This window comes from Rhincodon typus, unplaced genomic scaffold (assembly GCF_021869965.1).
Source record: "Rhincodon typus isolate 14 unplaced genomic scaffold, sRhiTyp1.1 hic_rhity00002811, whole genome shotgun sequence".
In the NCBI taxonomy this organism is placed as follows: Eukaryota; Metazoa; Chordata; class Chondrichthyes; order Orectolobiformes; family Rhincodontidae; genus Rhincodon; species Rhincodon typus.
The window spans coordinates 6,555-25,000 of NW_025968449.1; the positions used below are offsets into that span (position 1 = coordinate 6,555).

General features: G+C 39.9%; 1 protein-coding gene across 1 annotated transcript; it reads left to right on the plus strand.

Moving 5' to 3' along the window:
- The first annotated feature begins 6,601 nt into the window (after window positions 1-6,601).
- LOC109932523 (probable G-protein coupled receptor 139) lies at window positions 6,602-7,501 on the plus strand. Its single transcript, XM_020531675.2, has one exon. The coding sequence runs from the start codon at window positions 6,602-6,604 to the stop codon at window positions 7,499-7,501; it is 900 nt and encodes a 299-aa protein (XP_020387264.2).
- The last annotated feature ends 10,945 nt before the right edge of the window (window positions 7,502-18,446 follow it).

An 18,446-nucleotide genomic window follows, 5' to 3' on the forward strand; every position in this document is an offset into this window, starting at 1 on the left:
AGGTGCAGCAGGTAGTGAAGAAAGCAAGTGAAATGTCGTCTCCACAGCGATGGTGTTTGAAAGATGGTACACGGATATCTTGCTGCAATTGTCTAATGTCTTTGTGCGACCACACCAAAACTACTTGTGCAGTTTTGGTCTCCTTATCTGATGACTGATGTTTTAGCGATGGAGGGGGCATGATGATTTTTTTTACCGGACTCCTGGGATGGCATGACTGACCTATGAAGACAGGCTCGATCGTTAAAAACTATATTTGTTGGAGTTTATAGGAAAGTGGGGTGGGGAACGTATAAACAAAAAATTCCATAAAACTCGAAGAAGGCGACACAAAGCAAGAATAGAAGTAATGTTCCAAAGACCAGGGAGTCCAGAAACTTACGTTTTTGTCTTAGGAAACAGAGTAGACTATTCGGGTCTGAGATGATGAGAAACCTCTTCACCGAAAGAGTGGTGAGCTTCTGGAATTCTCTGTTACAGGAAGAGGTTGAGGGGAATGTGCTCAAGTCGAAGTTAATTTTGTTCTTTGGGTTACAGGGATCAAACAGTATCAGGGGAAAGCACGAAATGGATATTGAGTTCGATGAAATTCTGATTCCCAGAATTTCAAAATGACTGCAAATTTAAACTGAAGAACTATCATTGAATGTATTGTTTTGAATTACATAGAGGTCAGTAAGTCAAAAGAACTGAATTTACTGAATGACACAACGTGAAATGCAACGTAAATCTCATTTTAACAATTTTTGCTCATATCTAAACCAAATGTAATACAAATTCACTTGCAAATCGTGATCAACATAAATGTTACCCATGAAAGAAGAGGTACAACATTGACTTACCTAAAGCTTTTCCTGAACAGTCCACTCAGCATTTGGAGCACAACTTTCAGCGACAATTCTGCCACAGCTCTAAATTTCCTCCAATGGAATTCTACATACTTTCTTGGAGGATTTCGCCACCAATCCTCAGCTTACAGCAGCCCCCAAACAAGCGACGTTCCACAAGCACGTCTTCTTCAAAATGATGGCCTGCTGGGGAACCTCCTCAGCACTGTTCATGAGAATATTAAAATTGTTGTCCCACCAGTCAGCTTTATCTGATGCTTCAGTTACAGCTCTGTACAATGTCGGCTCGTAATCAGCAACTTGATCCTGAAGCAGTGATAGACTCCTTATTTCTCCTCCACTCTTCTTCTTCTTCCTATTGCCTGCAGCTTCCAGGTCACTCCAATCAAGGTTTTGGGATCACTCCTGGCCTGTGGCATTTCACATCTGATGTTTTGCTATTACTTCAGGAGCTCTTGATTTTGAAATAAAAGATGTAAAACCATCATTCCTTTGATTCCTTTTATCAAAAATTAAGGAAAAATGTTTAACACACATACGGTTTCATAACTATTTCCTTTCCAGTTGCACTCTTTTCTGAGGATTCCTTAGACATTCCCAACACTACAATCGGTTTCCGACTGAAACTCCAACAATGAGCTTTTGCATTTCTAGCATAGTTTCAATGAATGCATATCATTTTCTTTATATATTTTCGGTTTAGGACTTACAGCTTTACGAGCTTTGCATCCTACAGTTTTCTCCCTAACACTCGTTTCATCCCCATATATTCTGTCCCTCCAATCTCCTTCTGAATTCCCACATAACCATCACGCAACATGTAATGATATACGTGAGACAACATCGGCATCTGCTAAAACTGCTGCTTCATGTATATTTCACACATGACTTGATACTTGACAAAGTAAACATGGAAGAATGTTTTCGCATGTGTGGAAATCCAGAACACGACTCACCATTTTAGGATAAGTCGTCACAGATTTAAAACAGAGATGAAGAGACATTTCTTCCCACAAGGGTACCTATGGAATATCTAGGGAATGCAAATTGTGGAATTTATAAAAAAGAGTTGGACAGATTTTTAATTAGTAACGGGTTAATGGGTTATGGTTTTCCCGGTGCAAAATTCTCTGATACATTGACATGTATTGGTTTTACCAGAAGTTTGTTCTAATTTTCAGCAATCTGGTGCTCCTTCTCGAAATTTCTTGAAGAAAGGAAAAACACTTGAATGAATCAGGAGAGTTTGAGGGACTTTGATAGCTTGAAAGTTGTGCGGACAACCACACTTGTTTTTTAGCAATATCACATCATGAGAAGCGGTTCAGACTGCTTGTTGATGTCAGCACATTGATTTGAGTGCCATTTTACCACATGAATGTGAGATGGGAATTGAAAATACAAATGCAAATACACTTTGCCCTTTAAGTCTGCACTGTTACTCAGTAAGATAGCACACTATGGTCCAGACCAAAGGCCCTCAAAATATTCAGAAGATAATCTAGACACTAACGTTTTCTTATTTTAAAGGTAAATGTGAGGTGTTGCATACCAGATGCAATTTGATTGATCAAACTACCGGATTTAAAGCAAAACACACTTTACTTATCCACTATAAAATTCAACAAAAGAAAGAAGGAATTGGAATAATTCAACTGGGAAACTGAACAGAGTGATAGATACAGCGACTATTACTAAGTAGCTGTTCCAACATAGTCACATCCAAAAAACATACCCTTGACAAAAGACAAATTCAGAAAACAGGTTGTCTCACATGCAATTCCAGCAGCAGGAAGAGCACTCCCAGCTTTTAGCTGGAACCGAGAGAGGGTAAAAATAGCTTCTACTTCTTCAAGATCCCACCAGTAACTGCAGAAAACTAAAAACTAAAAATCCTGGTTTTGCAAGAGCTTGACCCCGCCCATTCAGGCTGCTTCGATTATTCCAACTTAAAAAAGAAATACAAAGTATCGCAAGCTGTTTACTCCAGTGACACTGGTCGACTGTTCAACACCTCTGCTTTAAAACTATTACTTTAAAAGAAAAACATGGGACAAAATAAACCTCTTAAAGCCACAGTATCATCACTGTCTTAAATGACCTATACGCTTCAACTGTTAGCCCTGGTTCTAGACTCCCCTTTCATCGGGAACACCTTTATGTCTTTGCCCCTGTTAGAATTTTCTGGGTTTGTAGGAGATCCCCCTTCATTTGTCTGAAGCCCAGTCAATGTAGACAGTGCAGTAAGATAATCGTTGACTATGATTTTAACATCAACTCTCCATTTCTGAATATCCTTAATAATCTTTAATCCACTTTATAATCAATAATCTACCTACCTGCAGTTTAAAAATAGTTTAAGATTCTGCATCCATTGCTTTTTGAGAAAGGGAATCTCAAAGACTAACAACCCTCTGACAGAAATCTTTTGTTGTCAGCTCTATCTTAAATGGGCAAAGCCTTAAATTTAAGCTATGGATCCAAGCACTGGTGTGAGGGTCAGCGTGGGTTAGGGCCATTCAGTAATTTTGTTAAGAATACTTTCTCATTTCTCACTGGATGCATAACTAAAGGGAGTAAGAGAAGGATAAGATTAGAATGGTGCGACTGTGGGCTCATGTGGTATTGTTGTATGATTTCTTTTCCCGGCCAAGAAGGCCTGGGTTGAAGTATCACATTCGCCAGAGTCGCACAGTTTGATTTAAAAGTGTGAAACCTGATGCTTTGTACCTCCATCCTGGATTACCTTACACTCCACAATTAATTAAGGTTAGACCGAGGCAGTCAGGTCCCTCATGGTCCTCTGAAAGTCAGAGCTGTGGAACCTGCAGACACTGGCCCTGATTCTCTGGTGATTACAGGGCTCACTGTAAATACTACACAAGGACGTGAGACATTAACTTGTTTGTTAAAAATGCTGTGTCTAATGAGATCTGTTCACTCTTTCACCGGAGGATTGGCTTGTGCATAAATTGAGTGTGTTTCAATGCATTTCGTCATTTTGACTGTTTCGACTTTCACCTGAAAATGGCACCAGAGGCACTTCCAATAGAAATTCTCTTTCCCATTCTTGCAATCTTTGGAATTCCTGGTAAGTAGGTAGAAGCTGCTGTGACATTACTCTTGCCTGTTCGGTTTTGAATTGAGTCTTTGCAATTTGCATACCCACCGAACAACTGAATCTCCTGCTTGTTGTTGAGTTTGCCTGCTCTTCATTACCATCAGTTTCAGTTTGAGAGTAACTGGTCCTGCCTGGGTTGTAAACAACTGTGCTTAACCCAACTAATGAAAACAAGAAAATGGCAGAGGAGTTAAGCAGGTATTTTGCATCAGTCCTTTCGTTGGAAGATACTTTGAGCATCTTACAATGCTACAGAGTACTATGGAGGATTTCAGCCCCATCTGCATCACTGAAGAAGGAATATTTGGAAAACGAAGGGGGTTAAAGGCAAATATGTTCCCTGGCCCTGATCCAATAAGAGATAGCTACAGAGATAATGGATGTATTGGCTGTAATTTTTTAAAAAATCCTTGGATTATGCAGAATTAGCAGAGGTTTGGAAAACTGACAACGTGACACAGCTATTTCAAAAGAGAGGGAGGCAAACATGGGTTACTATGTGGATTGTTTAAAATATATTGGAATCAATTAGTAAAGATGAGATAGCGTACCATTTGGAAAATCTTAATCTCATCGAGCAGAGTCAGCACAGCTCCATGAAAGGAAAATTGTGACTGACTAATTTATTGGAAATTTTTCAGGAAGTCTCAACTAGAATGGATAGAGGGGAATCAGTAGATGTGTTTTAATTGGGATGTCAGAAGGTGTTCAACAATGTTCCTCACAAAAGGATGAGTCATAAGAGCCCATGCTCTTGGAGGTAACTTAATAGTCTGGATTGAGAATTGTCCAATGGCCAGGAGACTGCGAGTGCTGATAAAGTATTCGCTTATAGCTTAACCTTCCGTGACCTATGGGGATCCACAGAGGTCAGTGCTGGGATTGCTACTGTTTACAATATATATTAACAACGTTGCGAATGGAAATGAATGTACTGTAGCTAAATTTGCAGATGACGCCAAACATAGATGGAAATGGAGATTGTGAGAAGGTACAACGGTTTACAGAGAGATATTGATAGGTTAAGTGAAACATTGGCAAATGGAGAGTAATGTGGAAAAAATATCACATTGTTCATTTTGGAAGTTAGAACAAAAGAACAGAGTTTTATTTAAACACAAAAAAAGCTGCAGGAAGCTGTAACACAAAATTAGTTAAGGTACTTGTGCATGAAACATGGAAAGCTAGCACAAAGGTGCAGCCGCTAATCAGGAAAGCTAACGGAATGTTGGTCCATATTTCAAGGGGGTTTGAGCATCAGTGTAAGGAAGTCTTACTGCAACTGTATATGGTGCTGGTGAGACCAAACCTGGAGTACTGTGTGCAGTTTTCGAACTGTTATTGAGGAAAAGAAAATAAAAACCATCGGAAGCAATTCAGACAAGGTGCATCAGGATGATCACAAGAGTGGAGGGAGTGTGTTATGACCAAAGATTAAACAGATTTGGACTCTACTCACTGGAGTGTAGAAGAATGAGAGGTGACCTCATTGACACATATTGGATTCTTAAGGGGCTCGACCATGTAAATGCTGGAGGATGGTTCCCCTCATGGGAGTTCTTTGGCTGTTTCTGCTTTCACCTGAAAACGGGACCACAAGCTGTTCTGAAAGAAATTCTCCTTCCCATCATTATAATCCTTGAATTTCCTGATCATTTTGTTGTGACATTTTTCTTGCCTGTTCTGTTGTGAAATGTCCCAGTGAAAATAAGCACAGAGTGAAGGAGTGATGAAATAATGCTGAGATGAGGAGGAATTTATTCTCTCAGTGGGTTGTGAGTCTTTGGAACTTCTTGCCACCGACAGAGCTGTGGAGGCAGAATCCTCATTTACATATGACCCTGAGACAGACAGATTCTTGATGGCGGTGGCAGACATTTCAAAATGACAACATTTTTGACAGAAGTAAGCCATAGGAGAGTAGAATCGGAACATATGTGTGAGAAGCAGGAATAGGCCATTTGACCCTTTGAACACCTGCCACCTTTCAGTAGGATCATGGCTGATCTGAGTGATCTCCACTGTCCTACCTGCATTTCGTTGCCCTTGAATCCCATGTGTATCCAAATTGTACTGAACTCAGTCTTCTAGACTCAGCCGCAACTATGTTTAGGTGAAAAAGATTCCATATGCTAACCACCCTCTGAGAGAATAAAAATCTCCATATCTCGGTTTGAAATGGGAAACTGCTTATTCTTAAACTGTGTCCTCTCGTTTTAATCTCGTCGCTCAAGAGAAAACCAGCTCCAGGTGTTCCACTTTATCCAGTGCCCTCATGATCTTAAATGTTTCAATGATATCACCTCACATCCTTCTGGACTCAAATGGATACAGGCATAACCTTTCTTCACCAAAAAAAGACATTAATCCCAGGAATGAGGCAGGGAAATCTTCTCTGATCTGCTTCTAAATTAGAAAAAAAAATGGAGACCAAGCCGTACAAAATTACCTTCTGATTAATTCCACGGCACAGACAATGCATTGACTCTGAGAGGGCACTATTTTTCATTTTTAAAAGTCGAGAATTACCAGCAGCATCCCAGAGTCTTGCAATTCCTGACCTCATCCATGCACATGTTTTCTGAAAGTTTGGTATGCCTCATGTCCGGATTTTTTTTTTTCAGCGAACGTGATGACAGTGTTGATTCTTTCTCAAGGGAAGTGCGGCCTTTCCCAAGGAATCACTCACTACATGAGGGCCATGGCAACGGCAGATCTGATGGTCCTTATCTTCAGTGTGATTGTGAACCAGATCATCAGGAATCATTTCCCAGGCTCGCCGTTGAACTACACTCCCATCTGCCGACTCAATGTTTTCCTGCAAGGGCTGAGCCTCCAGCTTTCCATCTGGTTTACCATAGCTTTCACCTTTGACCGCTTTGTAGCAATTTGCTGCCACAAATTTAAGGCGAGGTATTGCACTGTGAGCACGGCCAATGTAGTCATATCCACTGCGAGCATGCTTAACATTATGATCAACATCCCCTTACCTTTTCGATATGAGCCTGCTTATGTTGTGAACAGTGTACAGTGGGGCTGCCGCACCATCACCAGTTATCACACTTCACTGGCCTGGGCTGCTCACCGTTGGGTCACCAACATCTCAAACGCATTTCTTCCTATTCCCCTGCTCCTGTTGTTGAATTCTCTCACTGCCCAGCACATCCTACTGGCTAGCAGAGCTCGCCAAGGCCTGAAGAGCAGCAGCACTAGTGGTGCTAGGAAGTTGGGCAAAGACGCCGAGCTGAAGAGCAGGAGGACCTCCATCGTTCTGCTCTTCACCATCTCTGGGTGCTTCGTGGTGCTGTTGATGCCCATCACTTTGATCCATATCTGTGTCGGTGTCACTCAGACAGTGGCTTTCCAAGGATCGAAGTCACTCTATTTGGCAATCAGTGCAACGTACTTGATGATGTGCACCAGTTCCTGCACAAACACTTGTATTTACGCACTGACCCAGAGGAGATTCAGAGAGGAGTTGAAGAATCTGGTGAAATCTCCCTTTTCTCTGCTCTGTAAGCTACATGAATAATGTACATTTATGAGGGAGCTGATGATGTAATGATAACCTCACTGGACCAGCAATCCAAAATCCAAAGCTAATATTCTGGGTTCCAGGGCCAAACCCCGCCATGACAAACAGTGAAGTTTCCATTCAATAAAAAGCTCACCTAATGGTGACCATGCGGCCATTATTGATTGTTGAGCTTGAAAGTTACTTGCCATCTAAAAACTAATATCCGAAAGGAATTCTACCATCTTTACCTGGTCTGTCCTGCATGCGACATGAGACCTACAGTCGTGTTTGTGACTCTTAACTGCCCTCTGGTCAATAGATGCCAACCTAGCTAATGCCCAAATGAACAAAATAAACGTGTGTCTGCATGGATGATATCTGACAAACTGTGATCTCCAGTATCTGCTGTTTTCAGTACAAATTCCAGCGTCTGCAATAATTTGCTCCAAAAATACATGTGTACTGTGTCTATTTTTGTTTTTATAACTCTCAGTGCAATACATATTAGGTTTAGGAGAGTCCTTTCGGTTTCTGAATTCCCCAAAAGATTTGAACAACTAGAAGTGGTGCGAGGAGAGGTATAAGATGTAAATGTAGTGATAAGGATCATGTTGTGCATTGAAATTGTCCCTATCTCTTATCCTGAAGGCCTGGGCTGAACCTCATCTGTTTCAGAGATGCATTATAACACAGAAGACAAAGTTGTTTCAAGGATTTATATATTCTGGGACTTCTAGTAAATTGACACCAAATGTTAGTGAGATTACAGTTGCAGAGTATGGCGTAGTTTTGGGAGTCACATCGACAGGCTGGGGTTAACAATGAGGGTGTAGAAGAGTTTTACTGGGAAAATGCTAAATACAAATCCCTGTAACTATGAAGCAGAATCTGACACATTGTGTTTCTTTTCAGTCTTAATCTCAGTGAGTCCATTGATAGAGGCAATTAGAATGATAGAGGGTTGGCTCAGAGTGGATAGTAACAATGATGTATTGGTCGAGAAGCAGTGGATGTTGACGTGGAGATGAGCGGAAGGACATCCGGCTGACAACAGATGAACGTCGTGATTCTTGGTTATCTGAAACTGCGGGATAGTTTGTCAGAATTATTGAGAGAAGCAGCGACCAGACCAATATTGAGAATGATCGAAGACTGAGAAAACGATATTTCTTGATCGGGTGACATTGAAGGAATGGCAATATATTTCCAAGTTAGGGTCGTATGGTTTGAAAGGGAGTTTACAGCAGTGGCGTTCTCTTGTATCTGCTGTCCTTTATCATTTTAAATGGCAGGTTTTGGCAGATGCTGTCCCAGGAGCATTGGTAAGGTTTTGCATTGCATCTTATAGATGCAGCAGATGTGCTACGGTGGTAGATGGAGTGAATGTTGAACGTTTTAGATTGTGCATCATTGCTTGCCTCTTATCAGCCGAAGCTTCAATGTTGACCAACAGTTGTTACATATTAACATGAGTGGCACATGGAACTTAATTTAGATAGATGCGAGGAATTGCATTTAGGCAAGATGGCCATGGTAGGACTTACATATTTAATTATAGGGCCCTAGGCAGTGTCATCGAACAGAGAGACCAAGGGGTGACCTAATACAGATTTATAAAATCATGAGGGGTGTAGCTTGGGCGAATAGATGAAGTTTTTTCACCAGGATATGGGAGTCCAAGACTCGAGGGCATAGGTTTAAGGACAGAAGACCTTAAAGCGACTTGAGGGCAACATTTTCACACAGAGGGTGGCACGTATATGGAACCAACTACCAGACGAAGTGGTACATCTCAGTACAATTACAACATTTAAAAGGCATTTGGACAGGTACATGAATAGAAAAGCTTTAGAGGAATATGGGCCAAATGCAGGAAAATGGAACTAGTTTAGTTTAGTAAACCTGGTTATCATAGGAGAGTTGGACCAAATGGCGCGTTTCCGTGCTGTATGACTTGTTATGGCCCGCCCGGACCGACTGAAAATAGTTCAAGAAGGTAGCCTAGATCCTAACATTTTCTTATTTTAGAGGCAAAAGTAAAGTTCCAGATGCACGTGACTCGTCAAACTACTTGATATTAAGCTAAACAATTTATTCATACATTATATTTAAAACGCAATCAAGAAAGAAGTTAGAATAACTTAAATCTATTGGCAAACTTAACTGAATGATATAGTATCTATTATTAATTAACTGTTCCAACATAGTAACACCCTTTGGAAAAAAGCAAATGCAGAAAATAAAGATTGTTTTCACAAGCAATGCAACAGCAAAGAGAAACCCCAGCTTCCAGATATTCCTAAAAAAAACTGAAAATTACCGGAAGGCCTGCTCTGTTAGAGCTGGCGACACACAGTCAGGCTGCTTTTATTGTTCCAAAATTAAAAATACCCCAAGGCGTCACATGCTGTCTACTTTCATGGCTTTTGTAGACTGTGCTATACCGCTGCCTTACAACATCACTTTTAAGAAAAATCTGGACAAAACTACCTCTTGAAGCCACAGCATTTTCTTAGATTCAATGACTCCATGACTGTTTTAGTTTCTGTGCAATTGTGAATGGCACTGAACATTATGCAATTATCAAAGTACATCTCCAGTTTTGACCTTATGGTGGTGAGAAGATCATTGATGAAGCAGCTTAACTGCTGGATCATGATGAACTAATTATTTGACCAATTGATTGTATAGAATTCTGAAGTTACACTAAAAATTGTAATGATTCTGTTGATCTCTCTGGAGACCTTCTTTCCGTACTGATTCGTGACTGACTTTCCTGGTCTCCTGCACATCTAGCACAAAGTAAAACATTCCCATCCTCAATGTGACTGAGGAGCATAGCTTTAAACTGCAGGAGGAAAGCAACAGACTTTTCAAATGCACAGAACAGGCAAATGGAATCCAATCGAGAAAAGTGTGACCAATGTACTTGGTGTGGGAGAAAGGTGACAAGGTAACAAGTCACACTATTTCACATCCAGTATTGCATAATACATCAATACAAATTAGCAAACTCATAATAAATGATCCCTTAGGAAATATTGATCATAATACAAGTGGATTCCTCATTAAGCTTGAGAGAGGCAAAATGAGTCCAAAACAAGAACCTCAAAGTTGAATTTAAACAAAGCCGATGTCAGAAGAAAACCGAATGAAATTGATTTAGGAATTAACCTGAAGGCTATGGAAGCAAATAAACCTTGTAAAACATTTAAATAAATAAACAACAACTCAGGAACATGAACAGGTGGGTTGAGTGTGACTGTTCTTGACATCAAGACCACGTTTGTCGAACTGTGATATCAAGGAGCCTGAGCCAAACTTGACTAAATAGGACACGGAGGGGAAACCACGTTGCTGGTTGTGGTCCTGCCTGGCAATTATGAAGATGGCTGTTGGTTATTGGTGGTTGGTCATTTCAGCTCCAGGACATTTCTGCAGGAGTTCCTCAGGACTGCATTCCAGGCCCAACCATCTTTCGTGACTTCATCAATGTTTTACTTGAAGATGTTTGAACGGCTGGAAGTTCTAGATTGAGATAAGGATTGACATGGATAGATGAGTTGAGACCAGGGATTGTAAGTATTAGATTGTCGCCAGGGATTGTAATAAGGACTTCAGGAAGATTGTCTTTCAAAGGATTAATTGGTGAAGCCAAAATTGTGTGCTGATGCTACAAAAACATTTGGACTCCAGACCTACTGAAAGTCGTAATCAAGTTATGGATGACAGAATGGAATTCAACTGAGGCAGTCTCATGGCCCACTGGGAAAGTGAACTGATCTGTGGAAGGTTTAAATAAGTTACTAAAATGTGCCCAATTTACTTTTCGGATAAACTCGGGTAAACAGAAATGACCAATCGGGTTTCGATACTGAACAAGAAATGACTAATCATTGCAAAGAAATCAGCTCTAATCACACGAAACCAAAATATGAAATATCAACTTATAATTGAATCAGTTGAAGCTCTCCCCTAGTCAATCTGTGAAGAGTGGCTTTGATGGGGTACTTTGTTTGTCAATGCCTTATTTGTCAATGCCCTCGCCACAAAACAGCTGTTCAATCATCAGCTCCTTTGCCAGCAGTAACTGTGATATATGGACGAGCCTGCAGCAACTCATTTAGATTCAGTCTAATCCATGTGGAACAACGGAAGACCTTTTGAAGTTTTCTTTCTTTTTCTGTCTATTTGCCCCACTCTTTCTTACCCTCTCCCCCCTTCTGTCTGTCCTTCTGTTTCTCTTTAACTCTCTGTTTCTCTCTCTATGACCTCACCCACACCTTTGTCCCTCTTTACCTTCGTTTTTTTTTCCTTTCCCTTTCTCTGCACTGCTGTCTCTGTTGTACCATTTCAAGCCCCTCACACTCACCATCTCTCTCTCTATCTCTCCGGCTCTCTCTCTCTCTCTGTCTCTCCTCCATCCCCATGACACGCAGAGGCTTCCTCGCCTGACGTGTATTTATGATATTTTATGTCATTGTTTCAGATTCCTGTGAATTTTTATTTTTGCTAAATTTAACTAATCTGAATGCAATAACATAGTGATAGCGTACTGAGTCATCTGCTCAATGTTTAACATTAGTTGAACTTCTTTCCTTCTTTAGTCAGCTTATGTATATTGTAAACCTGTCTACTGAATTGATTTCAATCAGAGTCAAAACAACTCAATAAATGAATTAAAGCATTTTTGATTTTTCACCCTTCCCTTCTGCTGAGCAAATGTTCATTCAATTTACAGATGATTTTATGGGCTTTTAAAGTCATTTTAGCCGAAAGAAGTGTTCATTTTTCCCATAATTTGTGTGGATATTGTTTACTTTGTTAACGAATCCAAAATGACTCTGACACGAAAGAAGGTAAGTGAATGCATCGTGTCATCAGCAAGGTATGGTCATGTCATTGAAAGTTTAGGCAAGGCATGTTAACAGGATAGATGACTGAGTCACTTGGTTATCAACACATATGTCGGCATTAGTGATCTATAAAAAGTGGTAGTTATTGTTCTGATAAAAAAAAAATCTAGGGTGTAAATGCCACAATGGATAAGTGAACTGGCAATCTAGTCCCATTAATCTCAGACTCATCACAAAGGTTAAAGATTCTACATTCAACTTGTCTTCCTGATTCCTTGCTAAACTTGAAAACTACCATTTAGCAATTTGAACTCTAGGACAACCGATTCCTCTGCATCTCAGAGCTCTAACAACTCATCATTTAGAAAAGATAGTATTTTATTTCTTCCTACCAACATTGACAATTTCACATATTCTGTCTGTCAAAGCCTATTTTCTATTTCATTTCCAATGTTGAACTTATCTACATCTCTTTGCAGCCTCCTTATACCCTCAGTACAACTTACCTTTATATCTTATTTTGGCAAAACAGCAAATATGACAATCATAACTTTGGTCCATTTAACCAAGTGTTTTATATGGTCATGAATAGTTGAGGCCTCAGAACTGATCCCTGTCGTGCACCACTTGTCATATATTGGCGCCCATAAAAATATTTATTTATGCCTGCTCTCTACTTTCCTGTCAGCCAGTCAATCTTCTCTCTGTATCAATATGTTATCGTCTGCAACATGAGCTTTCATTTTCTGCACAACCTTTGATGTCGCATCTTCTCAAGTATCTCCTAGATATCGAAGCACAGTAAAGCCACAGGAATCTATTCATAGTACACCAACCTTTCTTAATGAACTCCAATAAGTCATTTAAGCATGACTGCCTCGTCAAAAATCATATTGGTTCTGCCCAAACACCATCATCCTTTCTATCTGTTCTGCAAAAAGTAATTAGTAATAACTTTCAACATTGTCTAACAAGCAATGGTCTGTGGCTTAGTCCTCATGGTACCTAAGATATAGCCCATTTACTCATTAACATTTTGTCCATTCAATAATGGCTCTCAGGGCTCAGTTGTGACTCATCATCTGAGTGGGCTGATTGGTGTAAGTCTCTCAGTTCAGGAACTGAATTTCAAATAGCAAAATGAACTAAGCAGTGTCAGCCTCTCTCTCTCTCTCTCGTCAGACAACTCAATTTCCAGGTCACCTCTCTTTTCTGAAGACGTCACCCCACCGCTCCCTGTTTAATTCTATTGCTCTGAGATATATTCACAACACAGTCAGGAAGCATTTCAGGTAATCTTATTTCTTTGGATTCATCCACAGCGAGGCAAACATTTTTGAACCAGACAGGCTGTTTTGCAAGATTGAATCAATAGGGATTTGTTGCTCTATTCCCCACAACAAGTTCACCATTTACCTAGTCACTCTTTGATCCAATTCTATGTAATGGGACTGATTTGTCATCTCCATGTTTGCCTCCAATTCCCATTTGCTATTTCACTCAGGAGCCTGGAAGGTACGTTGTATCATCAGTCGACATTAGTGACCGACTAGCTCCTGTTGTTTAACTTATTGATTTGGCAAGTAAAAAAAAAGTCTCTTCTGGAAGTAAAAGATGCAAAACCTCCATTCTTCTGGTTCTTTTTGTCAACAGTTGAGGAATAATGTTTCCTGTGTAACACACTTGTAGTTTCAATACTCATTTCCTTTCCAGATGCACTCCACTCTGAGGATTTCTCAGACATTCCCACCACTGCAACCGGTTTCCAAATTAAAGTCCAACAAAGAGCTTTTGTGTGCCAAGCATTATTTCAATGGATGCATGTGTTTTTTTTTCTTTAATGTCATTTTAAGTTCAGGACTTTTTGGTTTTTGCATACATCTATCTGCTCATTTAAGCATGTTCTATTCCCAGATATTCGACCCCTCCAATCTCCTTCTGAATTCCAACATGACCAAATCCCCACATGTAACATTCTGTATGAGATATCATCGGCGTCTGCAAAAGCTGCTGTTTCTTGTATATTTGACACTTGACAAAGCATTTTCCTCATGTTGGGCAATCCAGAATGAGTGGTCGCCATTTTAAGATAAGTATGGTGGCTCCGTATTTGGCACTGCTGCCTCACAGCACTAGGGATCTAGTTTTGATTCCAGCCTTGGGCAATTGTCTGTGTGGAGTTTGCACATTCTCCCTATGTCTGCACAGGTTTCCTCCGGGTGCTCCGGATTCCTCCCACAGTCCAAAGATATGCAGGTGAGCTGGTTTGGCTATGCTAAATTGCCCACAGTGTGCTGGGTGAGTCTGGGTGGGATCCTCTTTTGAGGGTCAGTGTGGACTCAATGGGCCAAATGGCCTGCTTCCACATTGTAGGGATTTTATGATAAGTGGTAGCATTGTTAAAACAGAGATGAGGAGAAATTTCTTACCACAAATGTCATGAATCTGTGCAAAGTGTGCTGGATGCTGCAACGTTTAAGAAAATTTATGAGGAGAGAGACAGATTGTTTAATTAGTGATGGGTTAAAACATTATAGTTTTACTGGTTCCTAAGATGAAAAGCAAAATTCTTTAACATGAATGGATTCTATCAGAAGTTCATCCTAAATTTTTCACGGAAGTGGCTCCTTCCAGAAATTTATTCGAAAAAGATAAACATTGAAATAAACACAGGAATGTGAGAGGGACTATGATAAATTCAAAGTTGTGCTGGCAACGACATTTGGTTTTAGCAATGTCAAACATTGAGAAGCCATGCAAACTGTTGGTCATGACAGCAAAAATTGATCGGAGTGTCATTTTACTGAGACAATATGAGATGGAGATTGAACATATCAACATACACACTAAAGCTTGGCTACTTGGCCCTTTGAGTCTGCTCCGCCATTCAATAAGATAATGGCTGATCAGATTTTAACATCAACTCTATATTGCAGGATATCCGCAACAATCTTTCAACCCATTGGTAATCAAGAATCTATCTGCCTGCTATTTTAAAAAAATACTGAAAGATCCCGCATGCATGGCCTTTGAGGAATTGAATTTCAGAGTCTCACAACTCTTGCAGAGAAATGTTTTCTCGTCATCTTTGTTTTTAATGGGCAACCCCTTATTTCTGGATCCTAATTGTGGTGTTAGGGTCAGGGTAGGTTAGGGCCACTCAGTTATTTTTCACAAAAAATGAATTGATTGTCAATGATGTCAACAATATAGAAGGAGACGCTGAGACTTGTATTGACTCTATAGGTGTTTAAAATGTATACGTCCTAATTTCTCAGATGTTATGGTCTAAATAACTTCTGAGGGACTTATTAATATCGACCACAATCTGCCTGTTTTTTTTTTTCTTTTGAAGTGACCTTGTGTAAAATTTTAAAAAAAGTTCTTCTGGGGCTGAATAGTCCAACAGTACAATTTAAAAATAATTCATTTGACTGTCAAGAACAGCATTTTAATGGACACATTGGCAGTAGCTATATGAATTAAACAAATTTGTTAAAATGTCCTGAACAAAACAGACTTGAGTATAATATGGCGGCTATGACAATCAGTGTATTTTAATTCATTAATGTTGGTGTGTCGCAGAAATCATGTCAAGAAAGACTTTTTAACAGAATATAAAACTGCCTCATAAGAGCATCTTTTCATTGTTTACCAGATATACCAAAACAGGTATATCATTTTGGATACTGTTGAGGGAGATGGCTCACCAGGGGAAGGCAGCAGTCGCCAGGTTCATGGCACCGTGGCTGGCTCTGCTGTACAGAAGGGCAGGAAAAAGAGTGGAAGGGCTATAGTCATAGGGGATTCGATTGTAAGGGAGTAGATAGGCGGTCCTGTAGTCGAAAACGAGACTCCCGAATGGTATGTTGCCTCCCAGGTGCATAGGTCAGGGATGTCTCAGATCGACTGCAGGACATTCTGAAGGGGGAGGCTGGACAGGCAGCTGTCCTGGTGCATATGGGCACCAATAATATTGTTAAAAAACGGGATGTGCAAACTCCACACAGACAGTCGCCCGTGGCTCGAATTCAGCACAGTGGCTCAGTGGTTAACACTGTTGCTGGAATTGAACACAGAGCCCTGGTGCTGTGAGGAACAGTACCAACCACTGAGCCACCATGCCACTTCTCAGAATGAAAACTAAAACTCAATGTGCCCAAATGTTAGAATTGCTTCATAAACAAAAATCACAAAACGAGTCTGCATCTTGATATGAAGTAGATTGTTTCAAACGTCATCCAACACGTGTCCAGAACTGTCTGAATTCACTGCAAGTGCCTTCAATCTATTGCAGTGGACGGTTTGCTCATAATTGGTGGAGGATAAGCATAATTTCACAAATGTTCTGACAGTGCTGGAAAACATGCCTGTGTGTGGTGTTATGAATTTAAGATACATTCTTCTAAATGAAAGGTATAATTTGTGGCTTCAAATAACAGGTCTTGTTCCTTTCTTCCTTCATTTGTTCATTCGTTTATTCCTTCCTTCCTCTCTTCCTTCCATCTTTCTTCCATTCCTTCACTTTTCCCTCCTTCCTTCATTCATTCTTTTTTCCCTTCTCTCGTTGTTTGTTCATTACTTACTTCTTTCCTTACCCCCTTTCTTCTTCGTTCCTTTCTTTCTCTCTTCACTCTTTCCTTCCTTCCTTTCTCTCTTCATTTGTTCACTTCTTCTTTCATTCTTTCTTTTCTCTCTGCATTCCTTACTTCCGCTCTTCCTTCCTCCCTTCCTTCAATCCTTTCTCTTTTACTTCCTTCCTTTATCTCTTCTTTCCTTCTTTCCCCCTTCCTTCTTCATTCCTTTCTCTCTTCACTCTTTCCTTCCTTCCTTTCTCTCTTCGGTCATTCAATCCTTTTCTCATTCCTTGCCTCCTCGCTCCCTTTCTCTCTCGCTTTCTTCGCTCTGTCTCAGTCTCCCCGTCTTTTCACCCCTCTCAATTTCTTTCTCTTTTCTTGTGTCTCAACCATTCCCTCTCTCAGTCAGCTTCTCCCTCTCGCACCATAGATGCTGGTTGACCTGACGTGTATTTATGATAGATTCTGTCATTATTTCAGATTCTCCTGAAATTTGCTTTTGTCCAAATTCAGCTCATGTGAATGCAGTAACATAATGATTGCCTCCTGAAATCTCTGCTTGAAGAGTCTAATGTTTAACACCAGTTGAACTTTTTCCTTATTTTGATCAGCTTACATATGGTGTAAATCTGTCTTCTGAATTGCTTATAACAAGAGACAAACCAACTGCATAAATGATTGCATCATTTCTGATTTTTCACCATTGTCTACTCCTGAAATGTTTATCCAACTTCCAAATGAGCTTATCATCTGTTTAACTAATTTTATCCGAAAGGAGTATCATTTTTTTTCCTGTAATTTGTGTGGATATAAGTCACCTTATTATTAAGTCCAAAGTGAATCTGACAGAAATAAGCAACTTTCCAACAAATAGATGAACACATAATATCATAGACGATGGTATGTAATGTTTACGGCATTGTCGACTTGACCAAGACTTTTAGACAGAATAGAAAAAGAGAATTGACGATGTTTCTTCATCATCAGTATACATGTAGGTATAATTGATCTATTAAACTGGAGTTTATTGTCCTGCTAACATCTAGGGTGGAAATGCCACAATGGAGTAGTGCACGAGAAATCATTCCCACGAGTCTTAGAGTCATTAAAAAGGTTAAAGTTTCTTAAAAGTAGCCATCCTACTTTGCATTCCAATCCCCTCACAATAAATGATAACACTGTCTTTTTTTAACCTCATGCCTTGCCATACCTGAATACTACAAGTTTGCAATTCATATATTAGGACATCCCGGTCCCTCTGCATCTCAAGCTCTATCATCTCATCAGTTACAAAATCTGTTTTCTTTTTTTGTAATTCTTTCTGCAAAAGTTGACAATTTCACAGTGTTCCACGTTATATCTTGTTTTCCTTATCATTACCAGTGCTGAACATATCCTTAGCTTTTTATAGATAACTTAGGACCTCGGGACAACTTAACTTTCTGCCTATTTTTGTATAAAAAGCAAATTTAGCGACCATTTAACCAAGTGATTTATATAAATCGTACAAAGGTTGAGGCCTCACTA